Here is a 23,238-nt window from a genome sequence, read left to right on the forward strand (position 1 = left end):
AGAAATCTCAAATATATGATTGGAGAGGAGAGCTCAAAATTGTAAGGATTCTGCTGCTAGCAGCTTCTAAGTCTAAAACTGTGAACGTCTTTTTGGTTATCTACAAAGTATTGATTTGATTTAAAGATCAATTTGAATGAGCACGGGTACAAATATTTCATGTCATGCAACATTATTTGTCAGCAAGCACTTTGGATTCACAGAAGTATTTCTTTAAAATGTTTGAAGTTAAGACTTAATTAAACCCATTATAGAAATAGAGTACAAATCCTGTATGCCTGACAGTAAATATTTTTTTGCTTATTGGATTTAAGGTTTGGTGGAGCTTGTTCCAGCTTCAGATACACTTAGGAAAATTCAAGTAGAGTATGGAGTGACAGGGTCCTTTAAAGATAAGCCCCTTGCAGAATGGCTAAGAAAATACAACCCTACAGAAGAAGAATATGAAAAGGTAACTTTAATATGAAACTGATTGAAATTCACGAGGAAAGAACAGATGCTGGGAAACCGCACATGGAGCCAGGCCACCTCTCCTCCTCCCTGCCCCCTGACTTTTCCTTTGCACACCAAGGATTACTGTCTGAGTCCTGCTTCCCTCTTGCCTTAGAAGAGCCCTACTGTGTCAGTCAGAAGTTTATCTAGTTCAGCAACCTGCTTCTTGCAGTGGATAGTCAAATGGCTTTATGTTTTTCATAAACTTTACATTGTTTTAAAGTATATTTTATGTAACCCATTTTGAAGACCATTCAGTGAGCGGGAGGCTATAAGTAAATATGGCTTCAGAACATGAACCGATTATGATATGTAAACTGCCCTGTGATGTTTGGATGAAGGTACGCACACACGTGCGCGCGTGCGTTATGAGATGTAGAGTAATCGCTGCTATTGAGAAAAGGGCATAGCTCAATGGGAGGGCACATATATTGCATATACAGTGGTACCTCAGGTTAAGTACTTTATTCGTTCCAGAGGTCCATACTTAACCTGAAACTTCTTAACCTGAAGCACCACTTTAGCTAATGGGGCCTCCTGCTGCTGCCACGCCTCCGGAGCCCGATATCTGTTCTTATCCTGAAGCAAAGTTCTTAACCTGAAGCACTATTTCTGGGTTAGTGGAGTGTGTAACCTGAAGCGTATGTAACCTGAAGCATATGTAACCTGAAGCGTATGTAACCCGAGGTACCACTGTATAAAGTCCAGCTTCAACCTCTGACATCAGAAGCAGAGATAATGATGTTGATGTTTAGATCCTAGAAAATAGCTTCTGTCTGAACTAGATGGACAAGGATGTTACTTAAGGCAAGCTTTATTTTCTTGAGGAAAAAATGGTCAGTAGGCTTAGCTTAATTTTTAAAAATAAGATGCTAAATATTTATTCTAGCATTTATTTATTTTAAAAGGAAACTATTCTATTGTGCCTTGGGGTGGTCACTTTGGTGCTGCTAATGCAGCAGTTTGACTTCACCCCCAGAGGCACATTCCATTGTCTCTCGAGACAGATGGATGCCAACCAACTAACCAACCAGATTCTGTTGTGATGTTTAGAAACTCCTGTTGAAGTACGTAACAGTTTTTTTAAAGCAAATATTACATATTGGAAAGAAAAAGAAGATCTACAGTAACTTTATTACTATATTACTTTGATACTTTTTATTCTAATTTTAGTGCAATTTTTTCATTACACTTCCTAACTGCGCGTGTTCCCTATTAATTTGTAGAAGCCATTTTACTGTGTGCCTTAATACGTTTTTAACTTTTCAGGTTTTCTCTCCCCTAACCCTTCTTAAGGGACACGGGTGGCGCTGTGGGTAAAACCTCAGTGCCTAGAACTTGCCGATCGCATGGTCGGTGGTTCGAATCCCCACGGCGGGGTGAGCTCCCGTCTTTCGGTCCCAGCTCCTGCCCACCTAGCAGTTTGAAAGCACCCTTAAGTGCAAGTAGATAAATAGGTACCACTTTATAGCGGGAAGGTAAACGGCGTTTCCGTGTGCTGCGCTGGTGCTGGCTCGCCAGAGCAGCTTCGTCACGCTGGCCACGTGACCCGGAAGTGTCTCCAGACAGCGCTGGCCCCCGGCCTCTTAAGTGAGATGGGTGCACAACCCTAGAGTCGGACACGACTGGCCCATACGGGCAGGGGTATCTTTACCTTTAACCCTTCTTAACACCGCTAAAACCTACTTGCAACAACTGGCACAAGATGGTGCTTACTCTTTTCCAGTTGATCATATTACCCTATTAACTTCTCAAAAATTAAGCAAAACTTAATACAATCCTTAAAAGTCCCTAATTATGTTCTATTTGAGTGACTGGCAGTTCTGCTACCACGCTTGACTTACGTATGATAAACCACAGTAGTATTCTCCAAGTAGTAAATTAGTAGTAAATTGGATTGAATCTAACTTAACCTTTATTTTTCCTTATACTAGGCTTCTGAAAACTTCATATATTCTTGTGCTGGGTGTTGCGTGGCCACCTATGTCCTAGGTATCTGTGACCGTCACAATGACAACATCATGCTTCGAAGTACAGGACATACATTCCATATTGATTTTGGAAAGTTTTTGGGCCATGCACAGATGTTTGGGAGCTTTAAGAGGTATGATTTCAAAGTAAAATTTGAGGCTTCACTATACAGCTAACTTTACAGCTATAGTAATAAATGGTCTTGAAAAGATCGATAGCTTTCTGTGGCAGTATGCTCTGTTAGCTGTAACTTTTCTTCCAAAATAATGTTAAATATGACAATGTATGATTGCCATACAGACTCTGCATCTGATAAATAGAGCTACATTGATCTTATTTCGACCTATGAAAATATACAAAGAAGGGAAGGGGGCTGTGGGCCACTGATACACTCTGAACCATTTGCTTACAGCAGTTGCTTCCTTCTCCATTTTGCACAATTTGCAGAGTTCCTGTGAAATTCCCTCACATTAGAAGTTTAGAAAATGAAATTTCAGTACTTAAAAATCTGTATTTAATTTATCTCTTCTTTCTAAAGGGATCGGGCTCCTTTTGTGCTGACATCAGATATGGCCTACGTTATCAACGGTGGTGAGAAACCTACCATCCGTTTCCAGTTGTTCGTAGATCTCTGCTGCCAGGCTTATAACTTGATAAGGAAACGAGCCAACCTTTTTCTTAACCTCCTATCACTGGTAATAGTTTTTGTATTGTTGGAGGTTTCACCAAAGAAGGCAAGAGGCTTCCTCTGCTCCCCCTGCAACCTCTGTTCCAGACTGCCCCTCAATCTTCAGAGCATATTTTGGAAAAGGGGGTGCAGGATGCTGAAGCAGGAGAGGAGAGGATGGGGAAGTTCTGTTTCTGGGAGGGGAAGTCAGTTGTGCAAGTGGGCTTGTAACCCTTGGATGTTTTCAAGTGAATGGTTCTTGTGCTTAAAGACAACTACGTAGTGTTAATGCAGGAAACTGCAGATTAAATTTATGTCATAATGACTGCAGTAATAAAATCTGGAAATGCTATTTTAAAATATAGTACTGGTTTGGTTTGGTTTGGTTTGGTTTGGTTTGGTTTGGTTTGGTTTGGCTGTACCAATGAATAATTGATCTTCTCCATTTTTAAAACATATCTGTTCACTCTATAGATGCTCTCTTCTGGATTACCAGAACTTACTGGAGTTCAAGACTTGAAATATGTCCAGGATGCTCTTCAACCCCAAACTACAGATGCTGAAGCTACAATTTTCTTTACAAGGTACCACTTTTTTTTCCTTTTTACAAAAATCTTATTTATGCATGTTCATCAGTTTTAATAAAGTAGGTGTGATCAATTCTGTGATCTATGAAAATAGTTTTCCTTTTTACTCCAATTAAGCAAATGTACTGTACATCTCAAAGGAAATGAACATGATCTGATTCCCCCTCCCTTTTTTTTTAGGTTGATAGAATCAAGTTTGGGAAGTGTTGCCACCAAGTTCAATTTTTTCATTCACAACCTTGCTCAGCTGCGTTTTTCAGGCCTGCCTTCCAATGATGAGCCCATCCTCTCTTTTTCTCCCAAAACATACTCGCTTAAACAAGATGGTCGTATCAAAGAAGTGTCTGTCTTTACATACCATAAGCGATACAACCCAGATAAATATTATGTAAGTATGTGGATCCATACTATGTCTTAAGATTTCCAGGTTTTGCCATTTTTCATTTTATTATTGGTGCAACTTTCTGAGTCCTGAAGCTGTTGCTTCTCCACAAATATTGCCTATTTATTATCTTGGAACTTGACATCAGGTTTATCAAGACATTTAACTGTGGGGTGAAAGAAGTAGTTTGATACTTTATTAAGAAGGGCTCCAGCAGAGAGGCATAGACTCTGAAATCCCTAATGTGTGTGTGTTCTTTTGCCTTGCATGCTTCTGTAGATCAGGAAGCCATGGCCAGTTCCTGTCTGCCATCATTCAGTGTTTATATAACAGCTTAGCAATACTATTTCAACAGCTCAGGATCCCAGATTATGATCAGTCTGAATTGCGTTGTCCACAAATCTAAGTGCCAAGCTTTAATTCCACAATCTAACATTACAAGGGAAACATATTTCCAGGGTAGTGTCATACAGTAGAAAATGAATTCTGTAAATGTTGGGTGGGCCTGCTCAGCTTTTTTGGCTTCCTGTTCATATACATAGTGTGCACACGCACCCTGTCACAGCAAACATAAAACCAATGTAACCTTGAAAATAGCTTGCAGCCTGTCACTGCTGCTTTTCTCATTAATGAAACTCCGCTTTCCTGCCCTCTTATGTAAGAGCTTTGAGGAGCTATAATTCTGAGGAAGAAACCTGTATACACACTTGCAACACCTGGTACTGAAATTATTATTCTTTTTGTGTGTTTACACGCTTGAGAGAATGACACTATCTCTTTGCTTTCTTCTGTTGGATGATGGGAAATAGATAAAATAAAAAAATTATGTGTGTGTGTGTTTTTAAAAGTTATTAAAGTGTGTTCCTTTCTGATTTGGCAGATCTATGTTGTCAGGGTTTTAAGAGAGGGGCAAAATGAACCCACGTTCATTTTTCGGACATTTGATGAATTCCAGGAATTCCACAACAAGCTTGGCATCCTATTTCCTCTTTGGAAGTTACCAGGGTAGGTTCCTAAAAACTCAATTAAATATAAACAAAGTAATTTGAAATCCACTGAGCTTTCATGTTTTGCAACAATTAAATTTTCTCAGTAACATTAAAAAGTGGACATAGCAATAGTTCAACGTGTAAAATCTATGCTATGCCATGCTATGCCCATCAGCCATAGCCTTTCCTGTGAACTGAGGCTCACTTGTGGGATTATACACAAGTGAAGTGTGAAAGTTAACCTTTTATGAAATACATTTCCCCATGTATGCAGTACTCTTAAATTCCAGGAGCTAGGCTGTGAGTATACAACACTTTGTTGTAACTGGCTCTGAAGAAAAGTATCAAAGAAGGATACAGAACAGTCACTGTAGTTCCATAGCCGTAAAGTCTTCATTTATTTCAGTATCTCCTTCAGTGCTGTTGAGCTTTTTACTTTTTGTAAAAGTAGTAGTAGCTTCTCCCTGAAACAAACTGTATTTCACGACTCATTTTTTAATTGAGAAAAGAATATCATTTTGTGGTTGTTTAGTCATTTAGTCGTGTCCGACTCTTCGTGACCCCATGGACCAGAGCACGCCAGGCACTTCTGTCTTCCACTGCCTCCCGCAGTTTGGTCAAAAATATCATTTTAAATTAGTCTAAAATTCTGCCTGGGTCACAGACTGGTATACAGTTTTCTGCCATTCTTAAGGATATGGTGTGTCAGAATGACTCAACGGATGTTATAGTAACATACTAAGGGTAACATGCAGTGCTGGTCATTCACCATTTATTTCAGCAGGTCTGCTCTGAATATGACATAGATGTCACACACAGAACTTTGACTAGTAATAGCTATTAATTGTTGCTCAGTTCTCTTGAGTGATGCAGACACATGAGAATTTATTTTCTGTATTTGTCATTTCGTTTCTGAAAGGGACTATAACAGTTAATGGTGCTTGAGTATTTGCTTTCAGTGATTTTAGAAAAGGGAGAGGAGACAGAAGGGTGGAAAATATTTCCTTGGAGCATGTGTGTTGCCATGTTACCTTATACTTGGAGTACTCTTGATATAGTAACAAATACTGGACAGCTGACAACAGTATAATTTGCAGTGTTCCTTCAGTTCTATTGTAAGATTGCCCAAGCTTTTGGACCAACTCATAGATTATACTAGTATCTTGTCTTACAGTCTTGAAGTATTTGATTGTTTACTTCAGCAAAAGTTAAATCCTGATTGTTGCTACTTACTCTTGTTATTAATGTTGTGTTCATGTTATCTATATTGCAGCTTTCCTAGTAAGATGGTTTTAGGAAGAACACACATAAAAGATGTAGCAGCCAAAAGGAAGGTGGAGCTGAACAGCTACATACAAAGTTTAATGAATGCATCTGCAGATGTTTCGGAGGTAATTCTACAAAGTAATATAAACATCATTGTTTCAATTCCTTTATGTTGGGTACAGTCACCTCATGATAACATTTTGTCTTTCCATATCTAGTGTGATCTTGTTTATACATTCTTCCATCCCATACTTCGTGATGAAAAAGCTGAAGGAATAGATGGAATAGCCAAGTGTACAGGTAAGAATATCACTTTTAAAGAAGAATAGGCAACTTGGATCGTGTCCTGAAAAGTGAAAATATTTGTTGTAGTTACATTCTTTCAAGCACAAAAAGGGAAATCATAAAGGCAGGAGGACAACTGTATTGAACTAGTTATTGAACATTTCAGTCATTCCCCCCCCCCCCTGCCCCTGGTTTTTCCTAGCATACAAACCAATAATTCAAAATAACTTGAGTGTGAATAAAAATATTTACCTGCTTAAAGTGTCCTTGAAAGAGAATGTATCTCAAAACATTTACATTTGAGGGTTTCTTTCTATTTTAAAATACAAGTTCAATTATTTTGTGTGCTGGTTTTCTTCTCCCCTCCGCCTTTTTTGCTTGATTTCTTATTTTATATTTAATAGAAGAACCAGCAAATACAATATATTTCAACAAATGTTAACATTTCTCATTTTGCCAAAGAAGTCCACCCATGAATAAATGTCTCCCTTCTACACTCATCTGTAATTTAAGTCTGTGGGAAATTGTCAAACCACAAACATATTGGTATAAAGTAGTGAAAGTTTTTGATGGAGAGGAAGTGAATTTGTTATCTAATAAAGTGTGTGTGATTTGTCCAGTGGGCTTTGTGCAGTTCACCCTGTTTTGTCACTATCTCCTCAATAACAGTTTGTTCGATTCATCTCTGATAGTGTAGCCTTATTAGACTTTACCGATTGGTGGGCTCTGCATTGCTCCCAGGTGGGAGGGAGGAAGTCAGATGACACCGAGGGTTGGTTCATAGAAAGAGTTCTTTATTTCTGCTCTCCAGAACAGCAGAAAGGCACTCGCGTGGTCAGTCCACAGCAAGTCCAAAGAAATGAGAAATTTCATGCAGTATATATATCCTCCAGGCACCCTCTCCCCCTTCCCCAGGAATCCAACCACGTCAGCCTATACACACAGGTTGACATCACATGTGTTCCTGCTCCGGTATTCTTAACAATAAAAGGGTTTTCTGACCATAAAAGGGTATTCCTGTTCCTACTCTTATCTTGGAGCAAGAGGTCACCAACTCCAAGAACTCCAAGAACACACTCTGGCGCTTTTCCCAGACTAGGTCTGTGCGTCAGTGTGGTCAGGACGTGAGATAAGACCTAGACGTGTCATCCCTGTTCTACTGGAACAGCCAAGGTCATCCTTGCCGTCATGAACTGATAAAGGAGAGGGCTCTGAGCACTTGTTTATACAACCGGGTTTTTGTTTATACATTGACTCAGAGCTCAAGTTAATGGATTTTAGCTAAGGAAAAATAGGGATTTTGGTGCCTGTTTTAAACTGCCTGCACAGTCAGTTTTTGGTTTGGGAAACCCATTCCTTCAATAGTAATGTGATATTACATGTTGTCATTTCAAGTAGTCAGAACTCCATAAACTGGCCTTTTCAGGATGACCAGTACTGATCACAGAGAGTGCTTTTCTCTCACATCCCAGTTACCCATGGTGCCACTCTCTGATAGCAGGGAATGATTTTCCCTCTGTGGGAAAAGGGAATGACAAGTGCACAGGTTAGATAACGTTCTGACTATGGAATGTAGAGGGAAATATCATTCTGCCTTTTCTTTTTTTAAGATGTGAGCCCTTCAAGTCCTACCTCGGGCAAAGTAGGAGGAGAAGTAAAACTATCTATCTCCTATAGAAACAGCACTCTGTTTATCATGGTGATGCACATTAAGGATCTGGTATGTACAAAACTGGAAAATGCATATGATAGTTCATAGTAGATTTTGGTGACAAGTAGTTTGCTCTTACCAACAGTAATTTCTAAGGTTATGATCCCTATGATAAAAATCCCTGTGTTATTTAAACAGCAACGCCAGTGTCTTACTTTATTTCAGTATGGTTGATGGTTGTTTCTTACACCAGAGATGTGCTCTCATTCTCAGGTGACTGATGATGGCACAGACCCAAATCCATATGTGAAAACATACCTGCTTCCGGACATACATAAAACCTCTAAACGGAAAACCAAGATATCACGGAAAACAAGAAATCCCACATTCAATGAAATGGTAAGCTGAAATAAGCTATAGTATAATATTCGGTGGATTTTCAAAGCAAATCCGTGTTACATAGCTATAACTGATGGAACACATCAGAGGGCCCCCATTGAATTGCCCCAATGGGAGTAAGAAACATACTCTAAATCACATCTATCCTGCAGCTGCCATAACCCATGCTGTATGAAATAGCTTGGGGCCAGAGTATATATATGCCTGGCTGTACAATTTTCCAATTGCTTTTACCTCCCAAGATGCCTTAAGCTGTTAAGAGAAGTCTGCCACCTTTTCAGGATGCCCAGTGTGGATCACAGAGAATGCTTTTCTCTCACATCCCAGTTAACCATGGTGCCACTCTCCAATAACAGGGAATGATTTCAAAAATTGGGAGGTTAGCTTTATCATTGAAAGCACTGTATCCCTCTTTATGAATTCGGAGTGGGAGAGGAGAGCCTCTTCTAAAATATTTTCTTCAAGCAAGAATCCAGTGCCAGGATTTTTCCTGAAAATCTGCCTCTTTAAAAAAAATTATTCTCAGTCTTCTGAATGTTACAGTTAAAACAATGGAATATGAAATTGGGGGTGAAGGTAGGGAAGGAAATTTGCAAGTCCATTTTTAAAGCTTATTTTTACAAGCCTGTTTTCAGTAGATCAAATCACTGAGGTTTTAAACTGTACACACTTGGGGGAGTTGGTAAGCTCAATTTCGGTTCACTGGTATTTACTTCTGAGTAGATACCCAAAAGGTTACAAAGGGCTTGTGCAGGCAATCTGCTGATCCTTGTACGTCCCTCTTCCTCTCTCCCTCCTGTCCCTCTACCCCAACAAATCTCTTCTGCCTAGGGGGTGGCAGACACTAGAAATACACCACTGCAACTGCATTTAAGCTAAGATGTTAGAATATTTGTGAACAATCCTTGACAGCATAGCAAATAGGTCAATGACTAATTGAAGAATTTTTCATCTAATATAGGTGGGTGGGTATAGGTGGACATCTAAATCCATATATTCACAGCTGAATGAAATATTCCAGATATATTTATGGATTAATCTAAGGGTGTGCCCACGATTACAGATGTTCCCACATGACGATAATCTGTTGAGTGGGGATTTAAAATGAATGCAGACACTTGCTGTTGTAATCCCAGGGGATGCAGATGGGAAGTGTGTGCATGGAAATCAGGGACATGTAACTATGTTGACATTGTCCCTTTCCAACTTTTATCACTAATTAAACTATTGCCCTTCAAAGGGTGGGTGCTAGTTCAGGGAGTGGAATGTTTTGAAACATAAATTAGTGAGCATATTCCAGTATTTAATAAAAGGATTTAAAACAACAACCCAACACCATTACCACTCTGAATGAATGAATGGTCAAAAGAAATACAGCGGGATCCGTTCCAGAGCCCTGTTCGCATCCTGAAGCGAACGTAACACGCGTGCACGGGTCGCATTTCGCTGCTTTTGCACATGCGCGCGACGTCATTTTGAGCATCTGTGCATGCACGAGCGGCGAAACCTGGAATTAACGCACTCCATTACTTCCGGGTCGCCGCGGAGCGCAACCCGAAAATGCTTAACCTGAAGCGTATTCATCCCGAGGTATGACTGTACCTTAAAAACATATATTTGTGTTCAGGTACCAGCGGGTGGCGCTGTGGTCTAAACCACAGAGTCTAGGGCTTGCCAATCAGAAGGTCGGCGGTTTGAATCCCCGTGATGGGCTGAGCTCCCATTGCTCGGTCCCAGCTCCTACCCACCTAGCAGTTCGAAAGCACATCAAAGTGCAAGTAGATAAATAGGTACCACTCCGGTGGTAAGGTAAACGGCGTTTCCATGTGCTGCTCTGGTTCACCAGAAGCGGCTTAGTCATTCTGGCCACATGACCTGGAAGCTGTATGCAGGCTCCCTTGGCCAGTAAAGCAAGATGAGCGTGCAACCCCAGAGTCGTCCGCGACTGGACCTAACATTCAGGAGTACCTTTACCTTTACCATGTACCTATCTTCCATATGGCTGATTGAGGCAGGAGGTTACCTCAGTCACCCAGCAAATGGTAATAAGCCTAGGAGTAGAAAATAAAAGACGTATTCTATACAGGGTACTGTCTTAGTCAGCATCAGTTTTTGTAACTTAATCCTGGATGTTTTGTAAATAAACTGTCTTGGCTTTCATTGTTTATGAATTACTGTGTGTGTGTTTTTTATATAGCTTGTATACAGTGGATATAGCAAAGAGACCCTAAAGCAAAGGGAACTTCAGCTAAGTGTACTCAGCGCTGAATCGCTGCGTGAGAACTTTTTCCTGGGCGGTGTCACACTCTCCTTAAAGGAATTTAACTTGAACAAGGAGACTGTCAACTGGTATCGACTTGCTGCCGTACCATATTTGTGAACCTGGCAGCTGAGAGAGGTGAAAATAAGAACAGAATTGAATAAACTCAACTTCACCCATATTTGGTCACTTTTTCCTACTTGAAGATAACTCTCACACTTTAACATAAAACATGGCAACTTGGCAGATTGCTGTTGGACCAGCCTTCACAAAGTTTAAACAGGGCTTCTGGAAAACCAGCTCTGCTTCATGCTTTTACTGTAATAATATCCAAGCATTGCTGTAAATGAATTGTATAAATTTAATATCTGTGGATAATGAAGTTATAAACCTTGACTAGATGTTCCAAATTAAATCTAAGGGGTGTTTTTTTTTAATTAAAAAAATAGATTAGATTCAGTCACATTTGAATTGCTTGCCTGTTGATATATTGGAAGCTTGCTTTATGCTGCTGTTATCGGACACAGTACCATGTCAAAAAATATCAAAGTAAAAAAAAAAGATTGCTCCTTGTCAGAAAAGAGTTAGTGGCTGTAGAAACTGTCAAAAGGGAGATTTAAACAGACAGCTAGTGAGCATTTGGACTCATTAAATCTCTTTGAAGCTATTATCAGAATGAGTGCCGGTAATGGAAGTAATAAACAATGGTGCCTTATTTTGTCATTCAGCTGCTTCTTATACCTCATTTCTGATAATTGTTTCTAAAACACTTTTTTATCCAGCTTTTTTTTAAAAAAAAGAATGAATGTTTGCTCACATGGTTTGCTATATAAATACTTCATTTAACATTCCTCCCCCCTTTTAAGTTTATTCAGCTTCCTTAAGTCAAACTCAGATGGCACCAAAATGTTAAACACTTATCCAGTTGACTTTGATCATTTTTGTGCGCCCTTAACTTATACCTTGATAAACGGCCACATTAAGATATACATTGAAGCTATTTTATGCCATGGTTTGCTGCATAGCACATATATTTCCAGAAAGTAAATGTTATGGGTTATGCATTATTTGGTAGGGATTTGGGATTCCGTTTCCAGGTCACTTTAAAGTGCAGAAGAGCATAGTATCAGCTGCCGGTTGAGAATAAGTTGCACTAGAAACTTTGGGTGATGTGATTGGACACAATAACAGTTTTTCAGTCTATGAGCACTAAAAGAGTAATCCAAGCACCTTATTCACTCCAGTAGAAATTGACTTGCTAAAATGCGTGGAAGATGCTCTGCACCACCTTTTAGTGGATTGCACTCTGAATCCACTGATTTTAATTGTATTCTAGTTTTATACATTTGTGTGATACTTAGGGATAGGTTGCTATAAATAAAATTTACTAACTGGTAAAACGAAGATTTTAAAAAGCTGGTGTAGGAAGTGTTTAAATTGCACCATGGCCAATATCCAACATTCGTCATACTTTGAGTATGCCCAGTGAAATCAATGGACTCATAATTTAAGTCCATTAATTTTATTGGGTCTACTTTGAGCATGACCTAGTTGGATATCACCTGATACATTTAAAGCTAAAGCCCAAATACTTCTGAATAAAGCTGATCTCTCAACTGTCCGTAATAATGAGCTTAAAGCAAAATTATGCAATGATAAAGGAGGATAAAGTAGACAATGACAATCTTTATTTGCCGGGCAACTGAACTAAAATGTGATCTAATTTATTTACCCTAAAGCATAGTGTCTCCATTTTCAGACCTAATATTAAAAAGTGCAAGGGAGAAATGGGAATAACATTTTGCTGCCTGAAATATTTGTGGTCCAATTGTACAATAAAACCTTGGAATATTTCTCAGTGTCAAAATTACATTGTGGCTAACAAAAGCTACTTGAGGTTTAAAAAGTCCTGGTTTTATTAGCTTTGAGTTCAGTATGTAAATAGTAACCTATATATAAACTAACTAGATTGTATTTCCTGCTCACTTGATGCTTTTTGAGATGCATTCCATTTCATCAATAGAACCACAACCAGACAGGAAAGTAGACTACTGTTTTTGTGAAACGTTCCATTAAATTACTGGAAGCAATATGTACTGCTTTTTTGCAGTCTGCTACTAGAGCACAGTATGTTACAGCACAAAACGCAACATTAAAAAGACTCTTGGCTGGATGCTGGTTAGAATATGTATGCTATCTAATGGTAGCATTTGCCAGTGTTTGTCCATGCCTGTGCCTTTGCCCACCTTCACCACTTTTCAAAATAAAGTACACGTTGGTAGATTCTTAAACTGTTCTTCATTTACCATTAAAAACTGTAGAGGAACAACATTAATTTTGCATCTCTTGAATTATTTATAGTGGTGTGATACACAACACATGATTATCTTAGTTTGGTATACACAAAAGGGGAGGAGGGAATAATTGGGTTAACATTTAACACTTTCATGTTTTTAAAATGTGGTCTTACTGGCATTTTATACATTGTTAATCAAAGAAAATCTTATGCAACATGTATGGACTGCAGCTAGAAAGAAAATTGTGTCTATGTACTTGTGAGGAAAACATCTTGCTGTAAGAAAAATGACCTCTACGTTTTCTGTACTAAATAACCTGGCTATGACTTTGCACTGAATTTTTTAAATATTACTGCTTTTTTATGATCTACACATATATATGAAAGCTCAAGAGATCTTTGATATTTCTCTATTTTTAAAATTAAAATGGTGCAGAAATCTTAGTATGTTGCCTTAAAAACCTGATTGCTCTTTCTAGGATACTATACAGTGCAGCTTTCAAATTGAAGAAATTTTATTTCTGGTATTTGCCGAGTTAGGGGCACAGTATAATGCAGAGTTATGTATGCTTAAGCTCATTTACACCAATGGACTTAAGTCTGTTTGTTTTTTAGATTGTAGCCTATGCATGTTACATGGAGGAAAACCATTCAGGCAATATAGCACCATTCTCACAATCCATAGGAATTTAATTTCCTTCTGTGCTTTGTACTCTCATACTGTGACTAAAAAAAAGTATGGCAAAGGTTCATAGATAATGAAATGCATTGGGAGCAAATGTAGAAGTTTGCCTTGAATTGTCTATTTATCTGTAAGAACCAAATACTTCAGTTATATTACACTGATAGCTAATAAGGATGTACAGTACAGTATTTCTATCGGTATCCTAACCCATAATATGTGGGTTAAATGTGACTCCATAACTGTCCTACAATTACATTAAACACTATTCTGGAATAAATAACGTATTGCCTCTTTTTCTACAAACACTGGTATGTGTGTGTAGGGAAGTAGAAAAACAATCACAAGCTACAAAAATAATGTAGGTGCCTTGTAATAGATTTTACTATTACCCATTCAATTAGTAAAGCCTAAATTCTGTTGTTTGCTATTAGCAAATTTCTATCTTTGGCTACTACTTGTGTCTGGTTTGAAGTACAAAACTCAAAGCCACTGCATTTTCTGAAGTTGGTGGTTGTACAGCTTAGATAAATGAGGGCACCTTTAAAATTTCATCAGCTTAAGAGTGCACAGCTGCTATATTTTCCTTTTCTGCAGAAAATGTAGAACAGCATTTGGTCACATTTTAAAAATTACTACTGTATTGTCTTTATTTCACTATCTGGCTGACTTTTGTGGCAACAGCACACAAAGCAAATACTCTCAGCGATTTACACACTATGTTGGCTGGGTTTGCAAAACTGATGGCAGTTCTTTGAGTGCTTGGGATTTTATTTAAAACCATGCTGCCATTGGGCTGAAATTGGATGTCGAAGGGGCTTCCTATCCTTTTTTCTTTGTGCTGTTTTCTGCTGAATAGCATCTCCACTCACTGCTTTTACTTCCTCAGTGGTTGTAAAAGTATAGCTGTTTCCTGCAGGAAAGGAAAATAGTCAAGAAAAACAGTTTCATGTCAAAAGTACATCACCTGAACATGCTCACATCTACCAAACATAACAGCTGCCATTCACTAGAGTTTGCTTCTTTGTAATTGATTATGTAAAAAAATTAAAAAATTGATATCTCTATTAATATCTCTATTAAGACCTGGTCTTAATAGAGATATTGGATTCCTGTCTCATTACACATGCTAATCATCTGCATACTATCCCTTGCTTTTTCCTGTAGGAATAATTGCAGTCATTAACAGTCAACAGGTTTACCATACCCATTGAGTCAATCACCCATCTCCTACCATCCTGAGAAAAACCCCTCCCCACCCTCTCACTATATATAAGGGTCTGGTGACTTCTGTTTCAGTGTATCTGAAGAAGTGTGCATGCACACAAAAGCTTATACCAAGAACAAACTTAGTTGGTCTCTAAGGTGCTGCTGGACAATTTTTTAAATTTTTAAATATATATTTTGACCGCATCAGACCAACACGGCTACCTACCTGCCTCTTTGTAATGTCAAATATAGTGCTTGATTGGACAAGCAGATGGTTTGCATGTTAAATATTATGGATTAGTAATTGCAGAAAACACTTGCTTCTTGTAACAATAGACATGGCCCAGCACATCCAGAGCTCGACACCTTTAGATAATAGCTGTCAACTTTTCCCTTTTCTTGAGAGGAATCCTATTCAGAATAAGGGAATTTGCCTTTAAAAAAGGGAAACGTTGACAGCTATGCTTTAGATTCAAGTTTATTTTAAAAGAAAAAATACACACACAGTAGAGCATGAGATTCTTAATTTCTGGTTGTTGGTTCAAGCCCTGTGTTGGGCAAATAGAGCTAGGGGTTCCAATTTTACAATTCAATGAAAACAAATACAGTACTGTGCATGGTGGTCCCTTTTGGAAACTATACTGTAGGTGTCATGGTAGTTGCATTACAACACTACACATCAGCGCTCTAGCACAGGTCAAGCCAAGGAGCTCAGTTACTCTGTTTTACTGTCTCCATATTTCAGATGGAGGTGGAGGTTCTTATTAAAACATGGTTTCATAATATAGAGAGAGAATATATACAGGGTGGGAAAATGTCACCTGAGGAAACAAGTTCTGCGCCTGCCTTATTTGACTGTCACCTCTGTAATCAACATTTGGGAGAAAATGTTCAATCAGAAATATAGACAGGCTATGCTCACAGTATCCATATGAAGAAATAGACCTCTCAGACACTCTGGTTCTTCTATGGAACCTGTTGCTCCATCCCTGCAAAAACAGCATAGAAGCGATCGATCCTCTCTGAGGGTTAAAAAGAAGCGCCCTTGGTGAACTCTATGAAGAAGCCCCTGACCAGGGAGACTGTGTCATTTGTCACAGCAGCTGCTTCTGATATTTCGCATCACTATGAACTGCGTAATGAACCGTATCGATTGCTTTTGAGGAATCTGTTCTCAGTTTTGCTTATGTGCTACTGCGCTTCCGATATATAGCGATTGTAACGCTTTATGTCCCTTTATTTGAATGCTATTTGAATGGCATCTGGAGGGTCGCTTGCTGTTCTCTATCGGAGCCTTTCGTTACTGAGGTGTAGCAACCCCTGTTGGGATCCACTAAGGCTCTTATGGCCACTGGCGCTCAAAAAGCCCCTTCCCGCCACTGAGCGACCCGCGCCTCCGACTCCCTTCCCGCGAGTGAAAATAGACCGGCTGCGCTGCCCCTCTAGCTTGCTGCGAACTCTATGGCTCTAGCGAAGCAAAATGGATGTCTCCAAACTAAACAGGAAAGCCGAGAGCGGCGGCGACCGAGCGCGCTGACGTCACTTCCGACTGCAGGAAAGGGTAGATCTGCGCGGCCGCCTCGCTTTCCTCTTCCTTTTCGCCGCCGCCGCCGCCATCATGGGTCGCATGCACGCTCCTGGGTGAGTCGTCCGCGGAGGGGGGAAAGGAGGCGAGGGCCGGGGCTGGAGAGGAGGGCGCGCTCTCTAGCGCTCCTGGGGCCGGGGGGAGCTGGTGGGGCCGGGCTGTGGGCTGGCGGCGCGTTGCTTCGGGGCCCTTTCTCGGAGGCCTCGAGGAGAGGAGCCGCCTTGTCTCCCGGGTGTCCATGGCCGGCCTCGGCCTCGCTGTTCCTGGCAGACCATTAGCCTGGGGCTGGATCCTGGGGCTCATTGTGAATGGAGACTCAGGGTGGTTTTCACCCTGGGCTTCCCGAATTTCTCCCGGGGAGGCCTCTTGAGTCGGGCCGCGGGAAACCGCCACGCTTGGAGACGTGGGCTCAGACTTGATTTAGTAAAAACGAAATCGTCGTGGGGAGTAGCTTTCCTCCCTCCCTTTTTATAAAACCAGAAAATAGTGGGGCTGTTGTAGTTCAAGAGTTTTTATTTTTCCATTGATTTGACTGCACACGGTACGGTCTTGGAAGCATCACGGATGGTCATAACATTTATGGGTTGCTGCTGCAGCAAGTTGATGACTCTGTTGGGTATCAGATAATGAGCTGCTTGTCTGCCATGCTTCCAGAAATGCATGTTTAAAACTTTATACTCATTTCCTTCGGTTTCTTTTCCCACAGGAAGGGCCTGTCCCAGTCTGCCTTGCCCTATAGGCGAAGTGTGCCCACAGTAAGTAATATCTTCAGTTGTTTGTGATCCTGCTTTGGCTTAACAGACGTTGGGAATGCATTATGGTGCACAGTCAAATAATATTCAAGTGGGTTGCCATTGGAGAAAACTATTTTGACCTACAGTATATAGACTAAACAGTGGTGCTATCATGCATTTGTCAAAGTATCCTATTTTCTAAAAGCTCTTAGTACAGTGAAGTTCTCTCTAAAGTGCTGCAACACTTCTGTTCAACAGGTAGTTAAATAATAGGCAAGCCTTTCCCAAATATTTATATTAATGAAGCACACTGAAATTTGTCTGTGGCTGCAGCTGTATACATTCAGTTTAGCGTAGCACTGGAAATGGTTTGAAAGTCAGGTAAGAACATAAGAAGTGCCTGCTGGATCAGGTCACTATCTTGTTCTCACAGTGGCCACCTAGAAGCCTGTGGGAAACCTGCAAGCAGAATCTGAGCACAAAAGAGCATTCTCTCCTCCTGTAGTTTTTAGCAAGTGCTATTCGGAAGCATGTTGCCTCTGACCATGACGGAGGAGCAAAATCATCATGGTTAGTAATCATTGATGGTCTTAGACAAATTTGTATAATGGCATTATGATACTGGCAGTTTTATTTTCAATTCCTTTCCTAATGGTATTTGCCTTTTTCACAGCTGCCACACACTCAGTTACGGTCTTTATCAACCTGTCTACTATGACCACAATATTTCCTTCCTGGGAAGTCTCTGCTGGTTCTGACCCCATGAGCCCCATATTGATACTCTCCCCCCCCACACACACACATGTGCCTCTTTACAGTTGTTCACACTGAATTACATTTGTCACTTTACTAGTTTGGAGTAGTCCTTTTGGGTCTCTTTACAATTTCTTATAGTGATCCTGAACAAAAGTGGTATACATTTGTACATATGTACAATTTAAAAGCTATCAATTAAAACAAAAATGCAACATAAAAGGAATAAAACAGCATAGCAGCTACTGTGGGGTTACAATGCATCTCACTGTTTTCTGAAAATAAATGCTACAAGGATATATTAATTAATTAATTAATTTTATAATGAATGGTTTTAGAGTGTTGTTTATGCTGTACTTTTGTACTGTTTTATTGTTGTTAGCCGCCCTGAGCCCGGCTTCGGCTGGGGAGGGCGGGATATAAATAAAATTTATTATTATTAAGATTTAGCAGAGAGGATTGTTTGAAAGACTCCTAGACAGTTGCATTTTCTAAAACTGTATTGATGCTATGTAATGTATTGCATAGTTAGTGTAGTCCCAATTTGATTCTGGGTGTTAGTCTATACTACCAACATAAGCTATGTGTGAACTAATCTGGCTCACAATTGAATTATTACAGTGGCTCAAACTTACTTCTGATGATGTCAAAGAGCAGATCTACAAGTTGGCGAAGAAGGGCCTAACTCCCTCACAAATTGGTATGTTGAGCTCATGTATCACATTTGGCAGGCATTACTCCTGTTGGCTACATAGAGTTTTTACAGTTCTAGTTGTGTTGCTTGACTATTGCTAGTGGAGTGCTCAGATGGTATAGCTGCATTTCTGTCTTGGGTTAAGCATATAAATCTTAAATCATGTGTAATACATTGGATTGGAGCACTGTGTGTTTGGGCGTGTTGCTAAATAAATATTTCAGCCCATTAAATTTCAAAGATTTCTTTGGTTTCAGCCCTCAAATTCCATTGCTTCTAAAATTTCAAGGTGCTGTGTAGTCACTATTAGGTTGAGTTTATACTTGACACACCCATCAAGTACCTGTATTTCTGAGTGTGCATAGCACTGTTTTGCTCGGGTTGCTCTCTGTGATAATTGTTAGAAACCATTTTTTATTTCCATCAGAATAGTTCTCCCTTGTATTGACTAATAATTCCTTGGTAGAGTGAGCATTTCCAATCACAGCTGAGTTGTCTTGTATTTCTAAAAGTGTGTAATTATTTCTCTGTTTCAGGTGTGATCCTCAGGGACTCCCATGGTGTTGCCCAAGTTCGTTTTGTGACAGGCAACAAAATTCTAAGGATTCTTAAATCCAAAGGACTTGCCCCTGATCTTCCAGAAGACCTTTACCACTTGATCAAGAAGGCTGTGGCTGTCCGTAAGCATCTTGAGAGGAACCGGAAGGTAAGCTGGCTATACTCCATCCTCAAGGTTATAAAATGGGACCTGCAGTTGTTCTAAGAACAATTCAGAAGATCATGCCTCTAGGTTGGGGAAATCCATTATGTAAGATTTCACTGAACATCCCCTTCCCTTTCTAGTTAGTTTATTTTGTTAAAAAGCAGTATTTATAAGAAAATTGGTTTTCCCCCCTTAGGATAAAGATGCCAAATTCCGTCTCATTTTGATTGAGAGCAGAATTCATAGGCTTGCTCGTTATTACAAGACCAAGAGAGTACTCCCACCTAATTGGAAGTAGTAAGTATAATTTGCTCTTGATCCTAGTGTAGAAATTTTCCTTGAAGAAAAAAAAAGTAGGCAGCAGGTTTCAGTTTCCCAACCTTATGACATTGGAGTTGGGGGGGGGGGGTGATAGCACTTATGTAAGGAAAGCTGCTGTCATAATGTTCTAAACCTAAAATTTCTGTTACATCTGATTTGACAATAGGCTGGCGACCTATAGGCTCAGTTTTATTTTAAAGGATAATGTAGCCATTAAATGCAATTGGGATATGCTTCTTTAAAAGAAGTCAGCTCTTTCCGGCCCATGTGAGTACTGTTGGCCTACAGGTGCTATATATGTAGTGCATCTATAATAGAACAACTTGTTAGAAATATGTGCTAATCCTGTTAACGGGTATACTAGGCTAGAGTTTCTCCATAGTTCTTTATGCATTCAGTTGCCTCATTTGCAGGTTGCTCACTGTGGTGATTGTGTTCCAAACATTCGTAGTTTCCACCAGAAAGGTTTTTCCTTTGTGTTGGCTCAGCCCTTCCTTGGATGTCTGAGTGAGCCGCTGGAATTGTCATAAAATTCCTAAATGCAGTCTTGTAGGTGTTGCATTTGCCACATCTTGACACCTCTCTTTTGCCTCCCTCTGTCTAGTGAATCATCCACAGCTTCTGCTCTGGTGGCGTAAGACCTGTTCTATTCACCGAGGGATCACATTGGTCATTTTTTGTGTCCCATGCAATGCCTCTTCAGAGAAGGATGTCGTAGAGCTGTCTTATTTAAAATTGGCAGAATAAGATGTTATCTTGACCATGCGAATAAAAATCTGTTTTTTTCCACCAGATTTGTAAAGATTTCTTAATGTAAAACTGCTTTTGTGCTGCAAATTAATTTACATGAGTTGTAAGCCAGTAGCAGATTGTGGGATGGGGTGGAGGTGCTTACCTTACCTCCTGGCAGGTGAATCGTTGCAGCTTTCTGAGAGAAGCAAGATGGTGGTGATGGAAATGCACCAGCATAGCTAGTCTGGTGGTGGTGGTGTATTTGCACCATGCGGTTCTCCCTGCCATGCCCTTGTTTTTTTGGTAAGCAGCAGTGACTTCCACTTCACTATCTGCTACTGTATAAGATTATAATTGAAGGATGCAAATGTTGACAATATATTATATTTCATTCCAGATTGGAAAGTGTCCCATTTGCAAATTGAGTATTAATGAAATTTTGAGACTTGAATGTAAAAACAACCAATAATGGCTTCCTTCTTGCAGTTGCCTATTTCCAAGGGTTGTGCAGTTTTCCTTAAACTGATAATATAAATCATTTCTGATGTATAACCAGTCTTAACAGTGAATGGCATCCATTGGTGTTGTCCCCCTTGTGCAACAGGCTTCCATTTGAGCAATGGAACTTGCCTTTTCTCTCCATGCACCCTTTAAATCTACCTGCAGAGGGGTTGGGGGGACCCTCTGGAGCAGAGGGAGGAGGCACTGCAGGCTAAAGGGGAAACAAGAAGTCACAGCTGCTGGTGCATTGTTGGAAATCACACCAGGACAGCACCTCGGGTGGCACAGTGCATCTGCCTGTTAACCAGAAGGTTGGTGGTTCAAGCCCACCCGGGGCAGCTGTGGGCAGGATTCCTGCATTGCAGGGGCTTGGACTCGGTCCACTCTTCAAGTCTATGACTCAGTATGTTCAAAGAAGCGCCCTTTATAAGAGGCCATTTTAACAAATATTTCAGTTGGGGGAAAATGGCTACTTCAGGCTGAAAGGTGTTCTCCAAATAGATTCTGTATGACTTGATTTTGTAGGGCAACACAAATCTTTTTCAACTTTGAATGAGGGGTTCCCTATTCAGATGTATGACTTGTTGCCACATCAAGGATATGCCCAAGTCTTCCCTTTCTTCCATCCCTCCACCTTTTCCCCATTGTTAAAGGTAGCATGAGCCACTTGCAAGTTTTTTGTTCACTAATGAACATTGCAAGTTTTTTGTTCACTAATGAACATTTCCCCAACACTCATGCGTTGCCAGAAGTATTACCATTTGAAACCAAGTCTTCATTCACTTTAGCATCACTGTTCCCTGAGCTATTTTCATTACATTCTAGTTATGTTTTGCTTTAGGCAGCAAATGATACAAGCTTTATTTAAGACACCTAGTTAAGCAGCACACAAAAGATACGTATGCACCTCTGCTGTTGGCTGGTTCGGGAATGTTTTTGCATGGTACTGCAAAAGCATGCAACATTACACAAACGTCTTTCAAGAACACTGGATCCAAACAGACGGGCAGGTTCTGAGAGCTTCCAGAGTGTCAAACATTTTGAGTTCTCCAAGAGGGGCCAGGGGAAATAAAAACACTATTGGAGTTAAAGCCGTATACAGTAGTTTGCATTGGTTTTCTATTTTTGAAGTGTTTTCTGCAGAGGAACAGAATGCTTGAATTTCCATTCACAAGCAGAATCTGACATGCATTGCATAGCATAAGAGCCTACTACACTAATCCAGCCCTCCGGCAGGGATTTGGTTTTTCCTCTGAAGCTTTCTGTTAGCTTTATGTGGCATAATGATGGCGTCTGAGCAGCAGAAGCACAGTGGGGTAGGCAGGGATTATTCTGTGTAGACTCTAGAACTGCAGTGTTAAATATAAAGTATTATCAAAGAATGGAAAATTTTGATCTACAATACAAACACAGTGGTTAAGAGTTTGAATAGGACTGGGGAAACCAGCCATGAAGCTCACTGGCTAAGCTGACCGTAGGCCACTGACTCAGCCTAACTTACCAATAGGGTAGTTGGGAGGAAGGACCAATAACACCTTGAAATTCCTGAAAGAAAGTATATAAAGAGAGGATGGGTTAATAAGCTATTCCCGAAGTGAATCGATTCACCATGCCATTTTTTGACTTTGATACTTCAACAAGTACCAACAAATAGTATGTGAATAAGCGGGTGCACAAAAGGCTTTGTTAACTTGCAAAGTACCGTAGCTATTTTAAGGAACACAGGAAGCTGCCTTATACTACTGTATATTCTACGTTGGCTGGCACCAGAAGGAATCCATTCTCAGACCTTTTGTGTGTAAAAAGCATATGATTTATCTTGCTCCTAAAATATCCTGCACTGAGGAAGATTATTCATTATGCATTTCCAATAGTAAATCAGGTTTTAGGCTTCATCCCCCAGAAGAATGAACTACTTGTAAATGTTATCCTGTAAAAGAGGTTGCCTTTTTTACTTATTTCAAGGAGATGTAATTTCAGTAATAACAATCCCTTAGGAAACTTCAACTTTCTTGCGCCTTGAAAATGACATATAACAGACATACCACCACAGATTTCCGTAGAAAAGTTGAGTATGTG

At 39.9% G+C, this 23,238-nt stretch overlaps 2 protein-coding genes and 1 long non-coding RNA gene across 4 annotated transcripts in view; 2 read left to right on the forward strand and 1 right to left on the reverse strand.

Moving 5' to 3' along the window:
* Positions 1-14,207, forward strand: part of PIK3C2A (phosphatidylinositol-4-phosphate 3-kinase catalytic subunit type 2 alpha) — a 48,617-nt gene extending 34,410 nt beyond the window's left edge. For both annotated transcript variants that reach the window (XM_083589151.1, XM_083589150.1), the window contains exons 23-33: positions 315-451; positions 2,427-2,596; positions 3,002-3,158; positions 3,605-3,714; positions 3,898-4,105; positions 4,980-5,104; positions 6,362-6,479; positions 6,573-6,654; positions 8,250-8,359; positions 8,564-8,689; positions 10,887-14,207. In XM_083589151.1, coding sequence (XP_083445277.1) covers positions 315-451; positions 2,427-2,596; positions 3,002-3,158; positions 3,605-3,714; positions 3,898-4,105; positions 4,980-5,104; positions 6,362-6,479; positions 6,573-6,654; positions 8,250-8,359; positions 8,564-8,689; positions 10,887-11,069 — 1,526 coding nt within the window. In that variant the 3' untranslated portion in view covers positions 11,070-14,207. The remainder of the gene's footprint in view (positions 1-314; positions 452-2,426; positions 2,597-3,001; positions 3,159-3,604; positions 3,715-3,897; positions 4,106-4,979; positions 5,105-6,361; positions 6,480-6,572; positions 6,655-8,249; positions 8,360-8,563; positions 8,690-10,886) is intronic.
* On the reverse strand, positions 13,641-16,188 carry LOC310751260. Its single transcript, XR_014542437.1, has 2 exons — positions 16,059-16,188; positions 13,641-14,840 (listed from the first exon to the last, which is right to left on the reverse strand). It is a non-coding gene; the product is annotated as an uncharacterized lncRNA (long non-coding RNA).
* Positions 16,189-16,691: 503 nt separating this feature from the next.
* On the forward strand, positions 16,692-20,713 carry RPS13 (ribosomal protein S13). The gene is made up of 6 exons (XM_083590519.1): positions 16,692-16,777; positions 17,428-17,476; positions 18,830-18,908; positions 19,439-19,608; positions 19,802-19,902; positions 20,531-20,713. Exons 1-6 carry the CDS (start codon positions 16,755-16,757, stop codon positions 20,562-20,564), a joined length of 456 nt encoding a protein of 151 aa, XP_083446645.1. The 5' UTR covers positions 16,692-16,754; the 3' UTR covers positions 20,565-20,713.
* The last annotated feature ends 2,525 nt before the right edge of the window (positions 20,714-23,238 follow it).

This window comes from Podarcis filfolensis, assembly GCF_964270895.1.
Source record: "Podarcis filfolensis genome assembly, chromosome: 1".
In the NCBI taxonomy this organism is placed as follows: Eukaryota; Metazoa; Chordata; class Lepidosauria; order Squamata; family Lacertidae; genus Podarcis; species Podarcis filfolensis.

Excerpts from the sequence above, each read along its gene's own strand:
- RPS13 (XM_083590519.1), top strand. The coding sequence starts at position 16,755 with ATGGGTCGCATGCACGCTCCTGG. Across the intron at positions 17,477-18,829 it reads ATAGGCGAAGTGTGCCCACA|TGGCTCAAACTTACTTCTGA; the intron begins GTAAGTAATATC and ends GAATTATTACAG. Across the intron at positions 19,903-20,530 it reads CTCCCACCTAATTGGAAGTA|TGAATCATCCACAGCTTCTG; the intron begins GTAAGTATAATT and ends CCCTCTGTCTAG.